This window comes from Dama dama, chromosome 4 (assembly GCF_033118175.1).
Source record: "Dama dama isolate Ldn47 chromosome 4, ASM3311817v1, whole genome shotgun sequence".
Lineage (NCBI taxonomy): Eukaryota > Metazoa > Chordata > Mammalia > Artiodactyla > Cervidae > Dama > Dama dama.
Window position 1 is genome coordinate 8659987 of NC_083684.1, and position 22826 is coordinate 8682812.

Sequence of the window (22826 nt, forward strand, 5' to 3'; positions counted from 1 at the left end):
AAAATCACTTTTAAAAAGAAAATTTAAAAATCCAGAAAACACATATACACCTACTGGTTAAATAGACCTTTACGGCCAAGTGGGACCGGGCTCAGCTTTACTTCTCTATCCTGAAGGAGGTTCATGGGGAGAGGAAGATAACAGGAAGTGGCAGATGATCAGGGAAGGGGCTTGTGCAGCATAAAGGATAAGGGTTGGGGCTTGGCGATGGACAATGGAAAGTTCCACTGTCAGTTTCTCGAGGTTATAGGATTGAAAGTAACCAAGCAAGGCAGAGAGACAGCAGAAACCAGCCTGCTCAAACACAAAAGCCCATGTTTCAGCCCTTGCTGACTATGGTATCTCCACCATACTCAATTTAAAGGTCAGTGAGGGACTCCCTGGCAGTCCAGGGGTTAGACTTGGCACTTTCACTGCTGGGGCCGGGGCTCAATTCCTGGTTGGGTTCCCAACCAGGAAGAGACCCTGTAAGGTGCACAGTACAGCCAAAAATAAAAAAGAAAATAAATACATACAAGGCAATGAGAAACAAGGGAAAATATGAAGAATATTCATCAGCTAAAGATCACATATTAAATCATTGAAAGTATAAAACCTCAGCATGGGCTAAGGCAGTTCCATACTGACCTATGTTCCAGCCACCAGTGTTGAACCCCGGGTCGGACAAGCTCGAGCAGGAACCTGAGGACGTAAAGCTGGGCTGCAATGAAAGCGGGAGCAGCATGAGAGGGCCACTTGCCATGACAGCTGACCTTTGCAAAAAGCCAGATTCAGACCAGGAAACCCCCAGCTTACATATCGACTGTGGGACACCACAAGGCTAGCTGAGCGGCTGGGAAAGGGCCCGAAAGGGTTTGGCGCCCCCTGCGGCCGAGACTGGGCCTCGAACACGCTACAGAGCATGGCCAGCGTCTGCACGTCCCGGAGCCGGCAGTAATGGGCCAGTCTGCGGAGAGAGGGGCGCGAGGGCAGCCGTGAGCAGGCACGGGGAGTGGTGGCTGCCACGGCTGCGGCTGCGGCGGGCTACTCCCACCGGGGAAGGAAGGCAGAGCTGCTTCAAAAATTAACTTTATTAACGTGTGGTTGATTTACAGCATTGTGTTAATTTCTACTCTACTGCAAAGTACTTCAGTTATGCATAAATATACATCCTTTCTCATATGCCTTTCCATTATAGTTTATATGCAATGGATAAACAACAAGGTCCTTACTGTATAGCACAGTGAACTATATTCAGTGCCCTATGATAAACCATAAAAGAAGGGAGAATTCTCGATTCTGCCTCAAAAGCCACCATCAGGAACAAGAGCTTTCTACAGACCCAGCAGCTTGATCGACTTGTTTTGGAATAACACCTATCAGAGTATCCCACATGACCTAGATAACCCATCTGAAAATTCCTGGTAGGCATCCAGGCCTGGGCTCAGACTTGAATGAAGTTTCTCTAAGAATCAGGGAGACTCAACTCACATCTGAACGAGGCCTCCCCAACTCCAAGGAGGCAACACTCTGCTTTCTGGGGGTTTCCTAGTCCTCCATTCATATAGCCTGAGGCTACGTGAAAGTGCTCAGTGAAATGGGGAGCAGGTCAGACTCCAGAGGTGGCATTATGAGTCTGAGCTATTAAATAAGAACAACAGGGAACAGTTTTATTACCTCTTAGGTCCTCACTTCCCCTTTGCTCCTTTCAGGACAACTGCCCCAGAAGGTGAGGTAGAGATCACAGGAACTTGGCCTTTGCAATGGAATAGTATCGATACTTTCCTAACAAGCAAAGTCTAATAGTTTTAAGGTGCTGTCACACTTTCTCATGAGCCTCCTAGGAAGTGGGTAGAACAAACATCATTATCCTGTGTTACCATGAGGCACTTGAAGAGTGAGCAAGCATCCCAGATCTCGCCTCAAGCAGGTAAAGCGAGCCTCCACCTGAAGGAAGGAGAGCTTCTCCATCTCTCTTCAGGACCTGGGCCTCCCTGTCACGGAGGCTCCAGTGATTTTTCCTGGCTGTAAATCATTTTGCACGTTGTATTTCCTGTTAGTCATACTGTAGTGCAATAAATCAAACTCAGTATTTTCATAAACTGTCTAGTAGGGTGAACACAACACAAAGCCAACATGCAGTACTCTAACCTGCTCCCAGGGCCGAGGTTCTCCAGCACCTCATCAAACTTTCTACCTCAGGAGCTCTGTGTTCAGGCAGATACGACTTCTGGGACGAAGCATAACTCTCTCAAGGATACCTGAGTCTAACATCCTCGTTATAAATGACAAATATTGTATAGTTCCTCCTGTTCTAAGAAATCAGTTCTGCACAGAAATTACTGCAACTTTAAAAGGAAAGGTCTCACTTCCTCTTCTCATGCCTCAGGGCTTTGTACTTCAGACAATAACACTGAAAGCGTTTACAGACCTAAAAGTGACACCACTCATTTTCCTCACTTTTAGCTCTCAAAACCTACAGGGACTCCAGCAGTTGTCGCCCAAATGGATGTCGAGCCCAGGGTGTTTCCAAATCTGGGTCAGACTTCGGACCAAGGCAAAGATCCGTAGCTACTGTGGCCAGCGACCAAACCTGGACAGATCAAAGAGAAACAGCCACACTCAGACTGGCGAGCAGAGGACCAGGAACCAGGAAAGAACCACCCCCCCACCTCCATACACAGCCTAAAGCCTTGCCACTCTGGGGGCGGCCAAAGCTGGGAGCTTATTGAAATGCAGAGTTAGCCAGACCTACTGAAATCAGAATTTGCATTTCTGCAAGATTCTCGGGGGACCTGTATCCCCATCTGAAAAAAACTAGCCTTAAAAACTTTTATGAAGCAGACTTCAGAGAAAGACACTATACAGTAACTTCCATGGATCATCTATTCAACCAATGACTCATGTATCTTTTTCTGCTGCTTCATTAGTGAATTGGCAGGGAAAAAAAATACATTCAATATCACACTGAAGATCTGTCCTTTCTTCAAATAATGAAAAACTTTTCATTATGAAAGTTTCAGTACACTCTCTGAAGCTACAGAAAAATAGACCAAGACCTAGCTTTCTTTTTGTTGACATCAAATGTGAGGAATATCTCCAAATTTGAAATCTCACAGGGCTTGGACTCATCAAGACACCTTAAAGTCCATAAGGTGTCTATTAAATCCAAGATTTGGCACACCCTAAATACAAATACATCACACCATCAACAGAGTCCCCATCCCCTCCATACCTATAAAAATGGAATATATTTTTGGAAATTTTTTCTTAGTATTATATGCCCACTAACTGGAAAACACTACTAGACTCTGAGAGAAACTCAAAATGAAAAAGATACAGACTTTTAATCAGGAGTTTAAAACAGAAGAAAAAAAATAAGCAAATAAAAACATGGAAAACAGGAACAGAAACACATCAGATATGTTAAAGAAAAAAATCAACTAAATCGTGTGGCTCCAATAACACCCATGAGTATTGGTTCAAATGAAAAACATTCATTTCTATTATCAGTGGCCCAGCTGGATGGTTGCTAGAAGAGGTTTCTGGGATAAGAAAGGACTTTTACTATCCTGGCTGACAACTTGGGCCCATTATTTTCTCATTTATAATACATGTTTCCTAAGTGCCTTCAACAGAAATAGTTGATACTTAGGTTTATTTCTGCAAATCTTTCTTGCAAAGCAAGTGACACATCATCTTCAACATGTGAATAAAGAATAAAAAAAACTCTTCAAGCATTATTAGCACTGATGTCATTCCCAGCCCTTAAAGGGAAGACCATACCACAAAATAAAAAAGCAAGACCATACCACAGTGATGACTAGAACTGCAAGAATAGCAGCAACCATTTGCCACATATTGGATATTTACACCTATGAGATACAGGTATGGAAATTGTATATATATTACCTTATTGAGTTCTCATAAGGACCTCAGAAGCAGAGGTATTGTTTCTATTTTAGAGTTGAGGAAATGAAGTTCAAAATAATTAGGAAGCTGCCTAGGATCACACAACATGAAAGGGACAGAGCCCAGATGTAAATCCAGGTGTGTCTGAGCCCCAGGAAAGGGTCTTCCCGCTTCACTTCACTTGGACTAGCCTGACCTTCCAAATCAACTCTGCCATAAAAGTACTGAAAATTTAAAAGAAAAAGTGAAAAAAACAAACAAAACACTGTAGGAAGTAATTCTTCCTCAGAGAATATCTTTCTAGAAAGTAAACCAATCTTCTCATCAACCCTATGAGGTAATTATTCTTGTGGGTCTCATTTTTACAAATACACACAGTGGCTGAGAGAATCTGAAATCCTTTGCCCAAGGTTACACCATGAGGGAGCAGAGCTGGGCTGACACTCGCTGTTAGAAACTCCCCACTAGTTCCAGTACTTTGTTTTGCCTTCTCAATGTTTGCAGAATTTTAGGTGGCTTGGTTCTAAAAGAGACAGATTAAATTCATGACTGAAAGTTTTACTTAAAAGGGTCTGAAGCAGAGATTTGATGGTGCTTAGTAGGAGACAAAAGAAAATCTTAAGAGATTTTTCGATCAGATAAAAATCAAGGGAAAGGGTTTTCCATGGCAGTTTGGTGGTTAAGACTTTGCCTTTCCCCACAGGGGGTGCTGGTTCCATCCCTGGTTGTGGAGCTAAGACCCCACATGCCCTGGGGCCAAAAAAACAAAACAGAAAACAGAAACAATACTGTAACAAATTCAATGAAGACTTTAAAAATGGTCCACATAAAAAAAAGAAATACTGGAAGGAAAAAAAAAAGAAACTTAAAAAAATCAAGGGAAGGCCTTAGTCCTGGGTCATTTGGAAGGTTACAAGGAGAAAACTAAGCAGACAGGACAACAGCTAGCAGTTCCCACTGCTCAGTCTAATCTGCGCACTGCAGGACAAAGAGTGGAAGAGAAGGTAAACTAGGGGCTGGAAAGAGCTGGATGGAAGAGTGAGCCTTTATGGGTAATGGAAACGTTCCAAAATTGCTTATGGCAATGACTGCAAAATGCTGTGAATATACTAAGGCCACTGAATGGTACCTCTTAAATGAGTGAATTGCATGGGCTCTGGACTACAATCTCAATAAAACTATTTAAAAAAAATAATGACACTGAGAATTCCCTTGCAGTCCAGCAGTTAGGACTCTGTACTTTCTGTGCCGAGGGCACGGGTTCTATCCCTGGTGGGAAACTAAGATCACAAGTTGTGCAATGTGGCCAAAAAAAAGGAAAGGAAAACAACAACAAAAAAAAAGTCCACCAACATAGGTGTAACATGCTTAATGCACTAATGTGTTCCTGCAGAAATAAAGGAAATTTAAATTTTGTAATATAACATCATATTTTAGGACTCAACGTATCTCCATCTTAAGGACTGCCTTTGTAAACCTTGTATGAAATGATACACTTTTAAAAGTAAAAACAAGACAGAACTGAGGGTGCAAATGGCAAAGATTAAGATATCCAAATTTATTAACCATCACCAAACACTAGAAAAGAGTTGTTACGAAAATACTTTGTAAATGCTTTAGGACTTTCTCAACTAAGCACTAATAAGAGAAATATCCAAGGAATTTAGACAGTTGCAACAGCCCTAGAGTTTGGCAAAGAAAATGGAAAAAAATTTACAAAATAGGAGGCACACCTTAAAATGTCACTAAACCACAACCATAAAGTGAATAGAAATTGCTCCAAAAGAAAAATCCAGAATTCCAACAAAAGGGATGGAAAATACCTGGACAAGATCCTTCCTTCCAACAAGCAAGGCAGAAGCGGCATTCTTCTGACACGTTTCTTGAATATCATTCACATTCAATCTGAAATTTAAAAAGAATTAAAAAGCTGCTTTCTAGCTGACTTCTAAATCAACTACTTCCAGCTTAACAAACAAACTAAAAACTGTCTCTTTAGGTTGTCACTCAAAATGTTTTATTTGTATTGGCCTTAAGCTCCTTTTCTACATAATATGCAGTAAAAGCTTACCTTACCCAACATCACAGCTGATGTTACACTCTTGAGTTCAGACCTGGGGAAGGTGAAATTGCTCACCTCTTTGAAGTCAGGAAAAGAGGCCAGACTCAAAGACCAATTTGCCAGCCAGCTTTCCTGGGGAGTTCCCTAGGCTTAAGGGTTGAATAAAACTTGATTTAAATGTGTGTAATACCGACTGTAGTTTCTAACAAAAGGGGTAATGTGCTCTGTACATACAACAAAAGAAATATTTTTTGTTATGCATTCAAGTTCTGGAAGACGGGGAACCACAGGCCAGCAGCGTCTGTGTGCCTGTCACTCACCTCCCACCTCCCTTCAACCAAAGTGGCTTTACTATGAAATGTTTTACATACTGAGTGCAGGAGGCAGAATTCTAAGACTGTACCCAAGATTGCTGTATGTGCCTTGTATAAAGCAGATTTCTCATCTCTTTAAATAGGGGTGAGACCAGTAAATACTGATGGGATATCACTCCCATAATTGTCAAAAGGGAGATTCTCCTGGATGGGCCTGACCTAAACAGACAAGACCTTAGAAAGAAGCTAAAGCATCAGTGAGACACTCTTGCTAGTCTCTGAACAGATGAAATTCCCTGAGTTCTTTGGCTGCAAGGAACTGAATCCTGCTAACAACCTCCATGGGTTTGGAAGAGGACCTTGAGCACTGGCTAAAACTGCCACCCGGCAACTTTGCGACTTTAGTTTGGGGAGATAAGAGCAAGGACTGAGGTAAGCCAAGCCCAGACTCCTGACCCAGGGGAACTGTGAGATAATAAATGCGTGTTATTTAAATACTAGGTCTGTGTGGTAATTTCGCTATCCAGCAGAAGAAAGCTAATGCACTGGACTTCTCCTAAAACTTCTCTTGAAGAAAAGATTCCAATACCTCAAAAAATAAATAGGGAGCTCCCCGGCAGCCTAATGGTTAGGATTCTGGGCTTTCACTGCGGTGGCCTGGGTTCAACCCCTGGTCAGAGAACCAAGATCCCGCAAGCCTCAGAGCAGCCAAAAAATAAAATGAACAACTCTGATACTCATGACTAAGTGAGAAGCACAGCACAGTTGAAATTCTGAACTTACATGTATAGTTCTCCCAATGACTTGTGAACCGGAAGAAGGCAAGCAATATCCTGAATGATCACTTTCCCAGCAGCCTTGATTGGTCGATTGCCAGAGTCCGATCCTTCACGCTTACTTTTCCATCTCCTTGATTTCTGGGGGAGATGACAAGATATAACTAATAGGGACTTTGATGAATGGAAACCTACACTTGCAGAGCACATCATTGTTGGGTCATTGGTAATTTGCAGAGACTTTGCATTACATCATGCCCACAATTAAATGAATCAGCATCTGTAGGAAATAAAAAGGATGACAAAGGGCATTGAGCTCATGGTCCAAAATCCTAACAGTTAAAATAAGCACCTACTGCAATGCTATATACATTCTGCAGGTGCTCAAAAATAAATACCTTGAAGCCAAAATTTAAAAAAGAAAGAAAGAACAGCAGGTAAATATGTTAGTATAAGACCACAAAAATGTGGGAGAAGAGCAACTTTTTTTTTTTTTTAAGAGCAACTTTTAAGGTTGGGTTCAGTCCTAGGTTCAAAATTCTTGCTTTAAATTATCGAAGTTTTTTTTTTTTATTCCTTTTCAGATAGCTTGAATCAAGTTTGTTGAAATTTAATTCAGACACAGTAGTGTAGGATCTGCAAAACCTTCATCTATGGGAGGCAGACACAGTAACTTAGTGGTTCAAGGAGAATTGCCCTGTTTTTCCTAGCAGATCTGAGTTATTTCTAAAAGCGATCATTTAGAATGTCAAAAATACCTGAGCAGAGGGACCTGGGTAATGAACATGGAAGATCAGGAGCAATTATCCTATTTCCCCAGAGCCTTCCCTACAAAGGCCTGCAGAGAAGTCTGTATTTGGGAAATGAGAGGGGGAAAGAGAATGAGAATTATGAGAGTGTAGCCCCATCTGGTATCTGCAAAATGACGAGCAGCCAAGGGAACAATATTCTATTTTATTTTATTTCCAGAAGTTAGAAAGGGGGTCAACTAAGTGATTCAACTCAGGAGGGAAGTGACATATTTATTAACAAAGGAGGCAAAAGGAGCTCATGAAAGGGCCCGGTTATACTAGCAGAGCAAGGTTTACTGGTCTTATTGCCGCAGGCCCTGGCTGGGTGTGACCCCCAGCACGTTTCTTTTTTGTGATGGGTGCAGGCTCTGGTCACTCTCTCTTCACTCACTTGCTAACTTTGGCCTCAGGACAAGCTCTGTGGTTTCAATCTCACAAGGTTAATCGACAGACAATGAAAAGCTGAGGGTGTAAAGTATCACCTGGGAAGGTGCAATTTAAAAATCTCTAATTTTTATAAATGTCCGTAAACTCTCAGGCATGTAGGTTAGATAATTACTTAGATGACTCACAGATAAATTCCTTTTCCACCAGTGATTCTGATACAATCACTCTCCCATAAATCAGTCATGGTCTATATTCAGGTATTTCTAACCACTGATGTCCCATCTAATCCCTAAAGTTGTCCAATGCATGTAATTTTCTATAGGGTCAATAAGTGGCATGGAACCTACTAAATCTAGGAAACCTAGAGTCAGTGCACGACAGGTAAAAGCAGACCTTTAGCTGAAGTATCTGAATTGTTCGTAGTAATTTGTAAACATATATGCTATCAATTTGGATACATATATATAAACATACATGCTATCAACCTTAACCCATTTGGTTTTAGAAGCAGTTCAGTTATTAATACTGTGTATCCATACACAAGTCACTATTCTTCAATACAAGAAGCTACAACTATTATTAGCAGGTAGCCCTTCAATTCTTTGCTGGCCCAGCTTATTTTCTAAAGAATACTGATGTGGGTGTAAATAAGGGGTGATTGTGCTAATGACCAAAGAGCTTGTCAGGATGGGCTGGAGCCAGGCAGCATTCACTGACACGAGACCATGCAGTCGCGAGTGCCCTGAGCACTAAGACTGGTTTTCAGGAGGGACACTCGATGTCCACCAACCCAGCAGTGACAGGACAAACAACGCGGTTAACTGGAGCGGGGAGGGGATAAGTCCACAAACTCACTTCAGTGTGACTTTTATCCAGGTTTCTGGGAGTTTAAAAATCCCAGGAAATGACACACCCGCAAGATCCCACATAATCAGTCATCTCCAGTGAGACTTAGGGTACTGGATTTTTTTTTAAGGCAGAAAAAAAAACCAAAAAACATTTACACTCAACAGTTTCAATCTGGAGCCAAATACGATCCATCTAATTGGGTCTTCTGGGTTGGTCAAAAGGCTTCTAGCACTGCTTTCAAGGCATTGATTCTGGCTCCTTATTACAAAGAGCAAAGAAGAAGCCCTTCAACAACTGAGAATTTTATGCCAGCTCCATTTAACTGAACAGTGGAAGTCAATGGAGGATTCATGAGGGATGGGGTCTGCAGCATTCAGACCACACTGAAACATGTACAATTTCTTGACTTTTTAAGCAAACCTAATGAAAACATAATAATAATTAAGGTCCATGTGCCCAAAGTGGTTCATTTGCAAATAGACTAGTTCATATAAGAATTTTCTAAGCAAAAAATCAATTTCAGAATGTCAAAAATATTTGAGCAGAGGGACCTGAGTGATAGACCACAAGCAACTGTCCTGTTTCCCCAGAGGCTTCCCTAAAACGGACATAGAGGACCCGGTACCTGGGAAATGAGAGAGTCCCAGACTTGACTAATGAGGACATGAGCTTACTCAAGGCTGTACTCCTAGAGCTGAGATTTGAATACAGGTGTCAGGCTGCTAAGCCCATACTTGTTAACCATTTTTAAAAGTATGATTTTAAAGGCGGGGTGTGGGTGGGGATTAAGTCCTAAGCTACCTGTTAATACATAAACAGTTTTGGTCCATATAAAAATGGATCCATTTCTGCATATAAGGAGATCAATAACTGATTCTAGTGAGGCCTGTTCAACATACCGTCTTCTAATTATGCACGTGTAAAGACACTTCTCTGCCAAGCATTGGCTTGAGCTCTGTGGAGTCAGAGCAGTGTGCTGGAGACGGGCAGAGGCAAACTGCTCCTGAGGCTATCGGGCTTCACACACCGGGCTCAGACAAAGTTGCTGTGTTCCAGGCTGGGCTCACAAGCCTGTACCTCAAGCTGTTTCATTTCCTTTAGGGATTTGTTAGGATTGGACACATTCAGAGAGAAGAAAACTCAGGGTCCAAAGAGATGCTTCAGGGCTCTTCTCCCATTTGCAGTCTTGGGTTAAAATAGGTAGAAACAGGTCCATGTGAGTCATCAATTAGTCCTTGATGAAAATGCAAAGACAGTGGTCTGGGCAACTTTCTGCAACTACCCATAACTGATTTACAGAAATCACAATCTGTATTTCCTGGGACTTCCCTATCAATTTCTTGAGAGGCTTCCAGGTGCTTCTGTGTTTGATCTATACTAATGTACAGGGACTGCTTTACATAAGATGCCTTTGAGCCTCTAATAGAAGGAGAGTCCCTAACATAGGATCATCCTAATGACAGCTGCCACCAAGAATCAAACTGCAGAGACAATAAAGGGACAGCTCTTTTTGTTCATTTAATCCAGCAAGAATAACCAGAAAACATTACTGAAAAATCTTTAAAGGGGAGGTGTCACAAAATTTTTTTTGTTTTAATTTTGGGTGGGGTTGATGGTTTTTAAATATGAGCTATCTCCCATTAAGGCTACGAGACCACTCAGTAATCCTGTCTTGGGCCAGTTATTCTAGGGATTCAGAGCCAACAAGGCTGCCTAAATGAAGATGCAGTAGATCTCAAATCAGGTGTCAGGGCCTAGGTCCCTGTTGCTCCCTAAGAAGCATGGACAGTGTTTTCAGGGTGTTCCCTCCAGTGCTTTGGCAACAAAAATGGTTCATATCTTATCCACACCTCCCCATGACTTCTTTGCCCTAGTATCTTGCTGGTGATTTTAGGATAATCTATCAGGCCTGAGTCACTATCAGGTGATGACAACCATGATCACTGGGATGAGGTTTGGCTGACCTTGCCAGGTGAGATAAGGGTACTGGGGCCCCAAAACCCCCTAAACCTCCTGCATTGCTCCAGTCCCACTCTGATGGGCTTAAATGTGGATACTTTTCTGTGCAGTAAAATCAGTACCTCTGGGAGGCAAAGGACTCTGCACTTCTCTTAGGTCATCTCAATGCCCCATCAATAGAAAACACCCCTTCCCCACAGATTCCATGAGCAGGGATCAAGGGAGGAGAGACAAAGCAAGACAGACAAGTAAACACACCATGAGACCGGGATGCTCCTCTGAACAGACCAAGAAGGTGTTCATGGAATTAGAGGAAAGAGGACAGCGAGGACTGGGGTGGGGAGAGAGGGGCGAGGAGGGAGGCACTGGTGCAGAGAGCACTGAATGACAACCAATAGCCAGCTTGCGACTGAACCACCAGTGTTACTGCTACAATCGGAGGCAACATTGATGCCAATAAATGGGTTAAATGTAAAACAGCCCAAGAATAAGCCACCAACTGCTTCGCAGCAACCCCATCAACAATGCATAATAATCAGCAGAGTGGGAAGTGAGTCAAAATGAGTTCCTATGTAAATAGCAGCGGGAGCAGGGACTCCTGGAAAATCAGTGGAAACACAGCAGCTGGGTTGGTAGGACAGGCTCTCTGAGGAAAGGTGGTCAGAGAGGTGGCTCCACCTCCAAGGTGTTGGGCAGCAGCGGCACTTGCTAATCAGGCTTCCTGATTTCAACTGGCTTTTATATGAAAAGGCTACGGGACGATCCCCCTATAAGGAAATTTACACAAAAGCCTCAAGACTGCTGCCTTGCACAGCCTGAGGTTTCTATGGCACGACTGAAACATGAAGCGGGTGGGAGAGGAAGACAGAAGAGGAGAGAGTCAGCAAGAGAAAAGGAAAAGAAGATGTCCATTGCAGAAGTTCTACTGTCAATGCAAAATATTGATGGCAAGGAAAAAATTTTGTTCCAGGAAATTCCCGAAGGATTAAAATCTAGCTTCAGTATCACGCCAAGGAAGCAGGTGGGCACTTCCCTCTTTGAACTCGATAAGCAAGATGATAAAAACAGAGACAGAATGGCAGAAGCCTCTTACATCTTCCTCTGCTGCCCCGCCATGCCAAACATGGGCTTTTAAAAGTTCTATGAAATTATACAAATACTCCAAGTGAAATCAGGTGAACTAAAGGCTTATCATCAGGGTTCTTTCCAAGAAATCTAGCATTTAGCTTCATTTTCAAAGAAGTCTATTCATAATCCTTAGTGATATCAGTATTCAACTATTTGAAACTGATAGAACCAGGGGACAGTCCCTGGGACCTGACTCCTAAGAGTGAGAAATTGATTATGCTGGTCCTAAAGACCAGCCAGACTGTCATTTCAGGTTCCTCAAAGCCAGGCAGGTGGCATTTTATTCTTGGGCCTTTGGGCAGAGACAAGATTAGTTAAGAAGAGCATTTGACAGCGCACAGTACCGGGAAGTCGTTAATTGCTTGTATGGACCAACGTCGCCGGGCAGAGCGAGGAGACATCTGTGCGTGAAAACGTTACACCCAGGAGGAGGGAAGAAAAACACCGAGAAAATTAAAAGGGAAAAAATATAGAATAAAATGAAAGCTTCCCACACATCTGATGGATTCAAAGGTACCATAATATACTGCAAACTCCAGCTGGGAACAACTGAAAAACATGAACCTCAGCACAGCAGTACTTGAAGCCCTCAACCACCCCCCAACCCATCACATTCCAAACACAGCTTCAATGTCATTGTCCTTTAGTCCGAAACATGTTTCAAGATATCAGGAGGCTGATGTCCACACAGCTCTGACAGAGGAACGACAATGGAGACCTGTGGTTCTCCTATAAGAATTAAGATCGTAAGAAATAGGTGGAGAACTCTGCTTCCCCTTCAAGAGCACATGTATGCGCGAGAAGATTCTCATTCCTAAACAGGAAGAAGTTCCTCAACAGACTCAACACTAAACTGTTTTTGGTATGGCTGGGGTCCACTGGGGAGACTGGAGTTTCAATCTTGGGACTCCAGGGCCATCCTCAGAGGGGTGCCACGAGGAAGCGAGAGCCTGTGGGAGAGGAAGGCTCTTGCTAACAACTCAAGCATCAGTGTGAAACTGGGAGCACAAAACACTGTTTCTGGAAATCAGAAATTATTCTATGAACCAGGACCTCCTTAGTTTTTACATTAAAGCTATTTTAGTGACATCAACTGATGGTCCAGTTACCAAATGAAAGTTAGTATCTCCCTGTGCTTTCTAACTTCTTATGAAATTTAATGTGTCCTTTTTTTTAAAACCTCTCTCACATTAAAAAAAATTTTAAGAGTGAACATTGGAATTCCATCTGGAGAACCTTTCGGTGATAAAACAAGATGACCTAAGTAGGGAAGGTTAAAAACACACAAAAACAAGTGAAATGAATACTAGTCCCCAACAGCTTTAAGAGATTTTTTTTTCTTCAATCTCCAAAATACTCTATCATTCCTTCAATGCTATACTTTAATGCAGTTATATTCCTTTCCTTTATTCTTACTCATTTAAAGTTTTCAGGTGTAGAGATCTAAATAAGAATAAAAGTATGTATGAGACAAAATTTGAGCTAAAAATGAAGACAAGCACAGAAAAAATTTAGTAAACTAGGATCGTTTTCAGGACGAAAGTAATAAAAGTGATATGATTTGACATTTGAAACTAGACACCAAGAATCAGAAAATACTCCTTGAGGGATAAAACCATTATCGTCCTCTGTGAGGACGATAAGATGGCCTATGCATTATATTGTAGCATATTTTGTACCTTTAATTCCTCCCCTATGCCCCATGTAAATGGGATGGACGTGAACAAGTTTCAAAGGAGAATTTATGAATTTATTTCAGATTCATCACAAAATAACTGCCTGACCAGTTATTACTAACTGATTTTAACTTACTAAGTTGAACCACATGAAACCTTTTCTTAAGGTAAAAAATGCTTAAATATCAGCAATTTCCTAATAATTACTATATGTCATCCACTAAAATGTGCCTTCCTCCCCTAGGGCTTCTAGAGTTCCTAGAATAGTCTATTTCTTGGCCTGTATGACTGTTAATTCACTGAAATACATACCAATGATTTGCGAACTTTTCTGTACATGTTATACATCAATACAATAGTTTCATATGAAATTATAGTAAAACTATTTCTCCCTATTTTATTTGGCCACTGTCTGAAATATAATTCACAAATCACTTACTGTGTCATCCTAGAGGACTAAAATGGCCCAGTTTCTAGGAAGAAGTAGCACACTGGGAACACCCCAATCTGAAATGTCACAATCCAGATCCTGTCTGATAAGAGGTAATTAGTTATCTACAGGACTTTATTCCCTCTTCATGATTACGGCTTCTGTCGTAAAAGAGGCCAGACCATCAAAAACATATATGTAGGCTTTACAAATGCTTCTGCATTAGGAGAGGTCCCTTCTTGGAACTGGAGTTATCTTGATGAAACACAGCCTTTACATACTATCACGGGTCCATCTGTGCTGCCCAATTTGAACCCAAGCATGAGTAGTGCATGCTGTGATTTGAAACAGAATTCAGAACTGCCTTTTTGACTAAAAGATCTCCTCAACCTGGCTCTGACACTAAAGAAAATTCCCACACTTATCCAACTGCGAGTTTGTTTGGCTATTACATCAATAATAAAATGCCTTAGTTCCAATCCATTTATTAAAGCATCTCACCAGTTACCTGCTAGCTTGCAGAAAAAGAAATAAAAATTTCTTTGAATGTAAAGCACCTAGGAAGACAGAAGTGTTCTAAAAGGTCTGTGAACAGTTGTGGGGGTTGAGTTGTGGGGGGAGGGTTGATAACTCCATCAGTGATGCAAAGAAGGGGACTACGGAGTTGGCCAGAAAGGCAACAAAAAATCATTTTCCCTATTCGACTGAAGGTTTTGCCCAATTCTAGTCATGTCTCAAGGCATCAGTTCCTGCCACTCACTTGTCACATACAACCCTAAGACCTGATCAAGTCAGAGACAGCCAACTATCTTGCAAACCAAGAAGGTGAGATACTACACTGCAACTGAAGTGAAGACACCTCTAACACTTGCTGGAAATTGGGGTTTTAAGCAATTCAAAAAATGCAAATTTTAATTATAGTCAATCTATCATTTCTCAATTAGCAGGAGAAAGCAACAATGTATTACTAAGGACTGAGTTTTTGAGTAACTCGGTGGTAACCAAATAATACATGTCAGTTAAAAGCCGGTTTAAGCCAGACTCAACCTGACAACACAAAAAGTCCTCAGAACCATTCCCACGCTCTGCTGACATTCTCTACACTCTTGTCACCAAAGGTTTCTGACAGCTTAATAGCTACTTTAGGGACAATGAGTTCCTTAAGAAGCAGGAACAGAAAGAGACAGTTTCAGGTGATTTTTGTATAAAGTGGTCCATTCAAATGGGTACTTCAGTGCAGACTTACTAAAAGTATAAAATCTCTTAGAGGTCAACTTTAAAACTTCCCACAACCATGAAGTTCCAAATATATTAGGATACCAAGCCTACTGAAGCATCCCGAAATTTACTAACAAACATCAGAATACCCAGAAAGACCTGAAGCTACATGATTCTGAGAGGATGGGCATTGACTTCATGAATGGGGATCACAAAGACAAGGTTAAAGGGAGGGAAGAGTATGGATTATAACAACCAGTCACACACTCTCCCACACCCATACAATTTACAGTAGCTAAAACCAACTGAAAGGAAGAAAGCAATGGTCTTTCTCTAACATACTAAGTATGAAAGGGAAAGACCACAAGGGGATCACTAATTTATTAATAGGTGCTGCGCGTGGTAGGTAGGGAGGCCAAGAACAAGAGTCTAGGGAAAGGATAGGTATCAAAGGCCATGGCTTAGCCGCTTACCCGCTCCTTGTAGTAGAAGGAGCTGATGGAGACCTGCTCCTTCTCACTGCGCGTGGGGCTCCCACTGTACAAACGGAGGTTCCCAGGGGCCTCTGTGCGGATCTTCATGGGCGCAATCAAGCCAGTGTGATAGGCAGACAAGGCCGAGAGAGATCTGTGGTTGAAAAGGCAAGGTTATCTATACTGGCTTCTTCAATCTTTTCATGGTTCTAAGTGATGCCATTCTTAGTACTTGATGAAATCAGGAGGAAAAGATGGATATAACAGGGCGGGGATGATGGAAACTCCAAAAAGGAGTCAAATAGCAATTTTAGAACTGAAAAATGCTTTATCTGCAGAAGCAGAGAATGTTTCTATGACTATGTACACAGAAAAGTCAAAGAAATCTGTAAACTACTTAAACTAGTAAGTGTATTTAAATACAAGGTCAATCTACAATAATCTATAGTATTTCTTTATATCAAACATTTGGAAAATAAACATTTTTAAAATTGCATTTACAATAGCATCAAAACACATTAAACACCTAGGGACACACTTAAAGATGTGCATTGAAAATACAAATATTGCTGAGAGAAGTTAAAGAAGACTGAAAACAACAGAGAAATACATTGTGTTAATAGACCAGAAGATTTCATGTTGTTTAAGTGTTGATTTTCTCCAAATTGATCTACAGAATTAATGCAATTTCAAGCAAAACATGAGCAGACTTTTTTTGTAGAAACCAGTAAGCTGATTCCTATTTTTACAGAAATTATACAATCCTATACAAGAATAATAAAGTTAGGGAACCTAACTACCAGATTTGAAGACTTACTATACAAACCTACATTAACAGTGTAGTGTTGGCATAAGGAGAAACCAACAAATCAAAGAGAAAATACAGTCCAGAAATAAATTCAAAACATATGGTCAATTGATTTTCAACAAAGGTATCAATGCAAATTTGACAAGACCAAAATGTCTTCCATAAATGGTGCTACTTATATATATAAAACAACTATCTATCTCTACTGAAAACAAAAAAAAAAAACCTTTGACTCCCCCCACCTCACATACACAAAAATTAACTCGAGATTAATTACAGACCTTAAATAAGGAATTTAAATCTATAAATTTTTAAGAGGGAACACACAATATTTCTATGACCTTGGGGTAGGCAGGCATTTTTTTTTTAAGACAAGACACAGAAGCACCAACCCTAACACTTAAAAAGTGATAAACTGAATTGCAGTAAAATTAAACACTGCTAATAAATGAAAATCATTAAAGAGGGAGAAAGACAAGTCACAAATTAGGAGAAAATCAACATACACACCCAGGAAAGGATTTGCAATCAGAATGGATAAAGAACCACAAACAGATAATAAGAAACATAATCTAAAAAAAACTATACAAAATACTAGAACAGGCACATCACAAAAGAAGATAACCAAGTGGTCAATTAGCACACGAAGCTGTTCACCATGACTATATTGGCTTCCCGGGTGGTTTGGTGGTAAAGAATCTGCCTGCCAATGCAGAAGATATGGGTTTGATTCCTGGGTTGGGAAGATCCCCTGGAGAAGGAAATGGCAACCCACTCTAGTATTCTTGCCTAGAAAATCCCATGGACAGAGGAGCCTGGTGGGCTACAGTCCATAGGGTCGTAAAGCATCAGACACAACTTGGCAACTAAACAACAACAAACCATTATGTTATTGAAATGCAAGTCCATATGCCCGATGCACAGCGAGGTCAAGCAATATCAAAATGTTGTAGTTTGGAACACAGAAAGGTTTGCTGAGGGTCCTGCAAGGAGATGGATGGCTCGTCCCTTAAAAGCCCCAAACTCCCCAAGAGTTCTCAGCAAAGCCCTTTGACAGGAGAAGTGAGGGAGGGGAGGGGTCAGTTGCTGCAAACTTCTTGGTGTCAGATCCTGTGTTCTTGAGGTTGGGTAATGACATTCCTGTAAATCTCTACTAGACAAACATTATTCTCTGTTCTGACAAGAAGGAGCACAGTCTCTCGGCAAAACTTTCACTGTCTGAGGTCCAGGTCCTGTCTAAGAGGAGGTATATTCAGTTGGTGGCTCCCTCAGGGCCAGGTCCCCAGCTGTCATTGCCGAGGGAGTCAGGTACCAGGACCCGACAGGCCCTCAGGCTCCTCAGGCCGCCCAAATGGTGGGGCCAGGTTACTGGACTGTGGCTGACATTAGGTCACAGAGGCAGTAATGGTGGAGAGGTTCACTGCCACCTCAAGGCCTGGGCCGGACGCCAGTGGGTGAGCTGAAGGGCTCCGGGGAGAAGACTGGGATCTGCCTCTGACCTCACTCAGCCTGACGACCACCACTCCGCTAACTGTTGGCTGAATGAACCAACTGACAGTCGCTCATTGACAGTTGGTCTCTTGGGGGAGGGGCCCACTGACCAACCAATGGCTGAGCAGGACCACCAACGGTCACTCACTGACAGTTGGTCGCTTGGGGGAGGGGCCCACTGCCGTACCAACCAATGGCTGAGCAGGACCACCAACAGTCACTCACTGACAGTTGGTCGCTTAGGGGAGGGGCCCACTGCCGTACCAACCAATGGCTGAGCAGGACCACCAACAGTCACTCACTGACAGTTGGTCGCTTGGGGGAGGGGCCCAATATGGCACCAACCAACGGCTGAGTAGGACCACTAATGGGCCCACAGGAACCTTTGCAAGGTAACCAAGGAGGGGGGTTACAGCTTGCACCAAGGCAGCATATTAAGAGCTGCAACTCTACTACAATTAGTCATTATCATGGAAGCACAAGTTAAAGGTACAATGAGATACTACTATACACCACCACAATGGCTAAAGTCGAAAAGGCTAAAAAAACCAAGTTTTGGAGAGGATGTGAATAGCCAGAATTCTGAAACACTGCTCGAAGAGTATAAAATGGCACAACCACTAGGGACAGACTTTTTGACAATTCTAATAAAATTAAACAGACATGTATCCTATGACCTAAAGATCTACTTATTGGATAGAGAAATTATTACACATGTACATTAAAAGACTTGTATGTGTAGGTCTACATACAATAAAAATAAAAACTGGAAATAATCCAAATGTCCATCAACAGGAGTATGAATAAACAAATTATATTACTTTCATACAATGGAACTACTGATACACACAATAATATGGAAATCAATTTTAAAAATATTAAGTTGAGCAAAAGAAGCCAGACATAAAATATTATATGCTGCATGACTCTATATAGATGAAGTTCAAGCACAGGCAAAACTAAACTTCAGTGATGAAAGCAGAAAAGTCGTTTCCTCTAGGTAAAGGGACTAGGGAACTTTTGAGGAGAGGTGAGGGCAATGCTATATATTGATCTGGATGCTGGTCATCAAGGCACAGACTTCACATTTGTGTACCCTAAATTATACCTCAGCAAAAAAACTGTTAGTAGGAAAAAATGTTCTAATTGGAACATTTTCCCGCTGACCCAAAGTTCAGATACAGATATTTGTGGTTTCCCTTTAAGAGTAGGTACTTGTTTTCTAGTCCAGCCTTTGGAATAACAAAGCTGGTGTCATGAAGGGGCTTCTCTGGCATTTAACTCCCAGTTCTTGTGGGGCCAATTTCTCATCTGCCTGGGTTACTGCAGAGACAGGCAAACTCCCAGGACAGCAGTATCATCTGCTCATGAACTTTCTTTCTTTCTTGTTAGCTTAGCTATTCATTATTAAGTTTGCTAATTATATCATATACAGTATAACCAGGTATTTGTAGCAAGGGTGTTTCCAAGTTATTCTGGCCATCAGACTGCAGAACCAAAAGACTTCGGCATAATATTTAAGTTAAAAAACCACTAGTATGGGGGTGGTTGAAAATGCATGGGGTCAGAGGTATGTGTTCTCTACATTCAACTTTGCTATGAACCTAAAACTGCTCTAAAAGATAAAGTGTATTAATTAAGAAAAAAATTTACAATATGATACAGTCACTCAACTCTCAAGTACGTATCTAAGAAAAATGAAAAAATACATATCCACACAAAAATCTTTACAGAATGTTCATGCAGCATTATTTGTAATGGCCAAACAGTGGAAACAATGCCAATGTCTGTTGACTGGTCTGAGTGAATAAATACAATATGGTATATACACCTGTGATGGAATATTATTTGGCAATAAAAAGAAATAACTGATACAGGCTACAACATGTATGATCCTTAAAAATATACTAAGTAAAAAGAGTCAGTAACAAAGGAACACATATATAATTCCATATATATGAACTGTCCAGAGTTAGGCAAATTTATAGACAGAAAGTAGATAAGCGTTTGCTCAAGGCTAGAGGAATGGGGGACTTGGGAACTAGGGTGACCCCTAAGGAATTCAAAGTTTCTTTCTGGTATAATGACAAGGTTATAGATTGATTTTAGGGATGGCTGGCTGCACATCCACTACACATGTGTGGTAACGTTAGGAATGATCAATTAAAGCTGAAAGAAAAATGTGAAAGTGTTAGCTGCTCAGTCATGTACAATTCTTTGCAACCCAATGGACTACATCCACCAGGCTCCTCTGTCCACAGAATTCTCCAGGCAAGAATACTGGAGTGAGTAACCATTCATTTCCTTCTTCAGGGGATCTTCCTGACCCAGGGATTGACCTAGGTCTCCTGCACTGCAGGCAGATTCTTTACCATCTGAGCCACCAGACGGTACACTTTACCCTATTAGTGTTATGGGACTATAAATAATCTTTTTTGCTATTTTTCTAGTATTATTTAACGTTCAGATAATACTTTAGCAATAGGGGGACAACACATTAAAACAGCATTTGCCTTGTTTTGACAAGCACACTTTTATCAGCTTTTATCAAGCAATTCCTCCCAGTCGTAACTTAATAGTAGAAATCTCATCTTAGGTGCAGTTTAATGAACCTTAATCTTCTGGGAATAAATTTTATAATGAGCACTTGCTGATAACTAACACAAACTGTCCAAAAGCAAATTCCCACATGTCTGCTCACTTCTGGCCCATGAATGCAGCTTATGCCTGCATCCCCCACTCACCTCGGGGTAGGCTCGGTAGGAGAGACTGCTCGGTGCATTGTCATGGGCCTTGTGAAATACACCAGGTACCCTGTAAGGAGACATCACACATGCACATCAAGGCCATGAAGCTGATCGTGGGAAATCCTAAGACAGTACTGGTTAATCTTTTGTCTACTTCAACATACTTGAAGGATAATACTTAGTATTTTAAGTTGCATGGGCTCATGACTGCAACTGTACTTAAGACAAAGATCAGAATCTCCAGGATCGGGACTTTCCTAGTGGTCCAGGGGTTAGAATCTGCCTTCCAATGCAGGGGATGTGGGTGGCTGGGGAACTAAGATCGCACATGCCTTGGGGCAACTAAGCCCAGGCACCACAACCAGAGCACCAGTGCACTCCAACGAAAACCCAGTGCAGCGCCCCCCACCCCCCACAAAAGAATCTCTAGGATCCAGGAGAGACAAGGATGTATGTGGTTTGGAAAAGTCTTCACAGGTGCTTTATATTTCCTACATATATTCTCAATATTCTGAGCCAAGACACAAATACACACTCATCAGAATGAAAAAAGTTAAGACCATAACTCTGCTAAACATTCTTAGAATATGTCTACAAATGCCAGTCCAGCTCAGATAACACTATGATGGAAATCTTTTGAGTTCTCAGAAAACTAAGAAAAATTTTCTGATGGAAATTTTTATATAGACATTCTTTCCCTCAAAATCTAGAATCAGAGAACCAAAAAAGACCTACCTGCCCCACAGAACCTGGCCCCCGACGTCCTGGGAAAGGGAATATTGGCATCCTGGTAGGACCCGTAGGCGGTGGTTACCCGGGCGAACGTTGGTAGGGGCGGCGTGACAGAGTTCGGGAGCGCGAAGGGGTTGCTGGAAGCACTGTCTTCTTGGTTCTGAAATTTTAAAGTCAAAGAGACTAAAAACCATCATCGGTCTTCAAGATGAATTACAAAATAGGATGCATTATTACAAGATCAGGGAGCCCAGGACTTTAGGAAGGAGAAAGGAAACAAAAGCCCCAGGCAGAGGCAGGTAACAAGGATCCCACCACAAAAGACTCGAGGCAGGAGACGAGCTGGCGCAGGCAGGGCTCCAAACAGCTCTGGTTGCGTTTCACTTTTTGCAGGGAGGTGTCTTTCAGGATCTAGAAAAGGCACAATACACAGTCAAGAAGAGCAACATTCTTCCTCCTGATTTGCTTTTATTGTGAGAAGCACTGGAAGCAGCAATGATGCTCGGTGACCGGAATGTGGCTGTGTCTGAGGCTGCCAACACAACACGCTGCTTTCCACCTGTCTAAGAGGCTCAGAGAGAAGACTCCTTTGTGACTTTGTGACTGCTCCTTCAGAAGCCCTTTCCTTTGCCAGGGCACGCACACACGCTGACTCTGAGATGGCACATTTCTTGTATTAGAATGACCATTCTTCCTTAATAGCGAATTCTACTCCTTGGTTCTCCCCCACCCCACCCTCCTCCATGAGAAATCTCAGTACCACTTAGAAGTAACATCCTCCAGTCTGAACTGAAAACTGTTCAAAGTGATACCTACATGACAGAGGGAATAGATTCCATCTTTTTTGGTTTTTTTTGGCTGCGCTTGCCGCTTGTGGGATTTAGTTCCCCAATCAGGGACTGAACCCAGGCCCTTGGCAGTGATAGCATACAGTCCTAACCATTCGACTGCCAGCGAATTCCCAGATGTCACTTTAGTGAAAATTAGAAAGTACCTTTTTTTTTTGATCCTTTAAAAATATAAACTCTAACATTTTAAAGTACATGCTATAGGTATCGGAGAAGGATATAGGTATCGGAGGAGCCTGGTAGGCT

General features: G+C 41.7%; 1 protein-coding gene across 5 annotated transcripts in view; it reads right to left on the reverse strand.

The window, feature by feature from the left end:
• Positions 1–22826, reverse strand: part of WDR59 (WD repeat domain 59) — a 77022-nt gene that overhangs the window by 6238 nt on the left and 47958 nt on the right. For 2 of the 5 annotated variants that reach the window (XM_061137780.1, XM_061137773.1), the window contains exons 15-23: positions 22048–22143; positions 21736–21892; positions 20998–21067; positions 15955–16108; positions 7051–7184; positions 5715–5796; positions 2460–2572; positions 796–946; positions 628–700 (exon numbers count right to left, since the gene is read on the reverse strand). In XM_061137780.1, the coding sequence (XP_060993763.1) occupies positions 628–700; positions 796–946; positions 2460–2572; positions 5715–5796; positions 7051–7184; positions 15955–16108; positions 20998–21067; positions 21736–21892; positions 22048–22143 (1030 nt within the window). Of the gene's footprint in view, positions 1–627; positions 701–795; positions 947–1656; positions 1820–2459; positions 2573–5714; positions 5797–7050; positions 7185–15954; positions 16109–20997; positions 21068–21735; positions 21893–22047; positions 22144–22826 lie in introns of those variants that run through there. The other 3 variants (XR_009692083.1, XR_009692082.1, XM_061137788.1) reach the window with 3 other exon arrangements.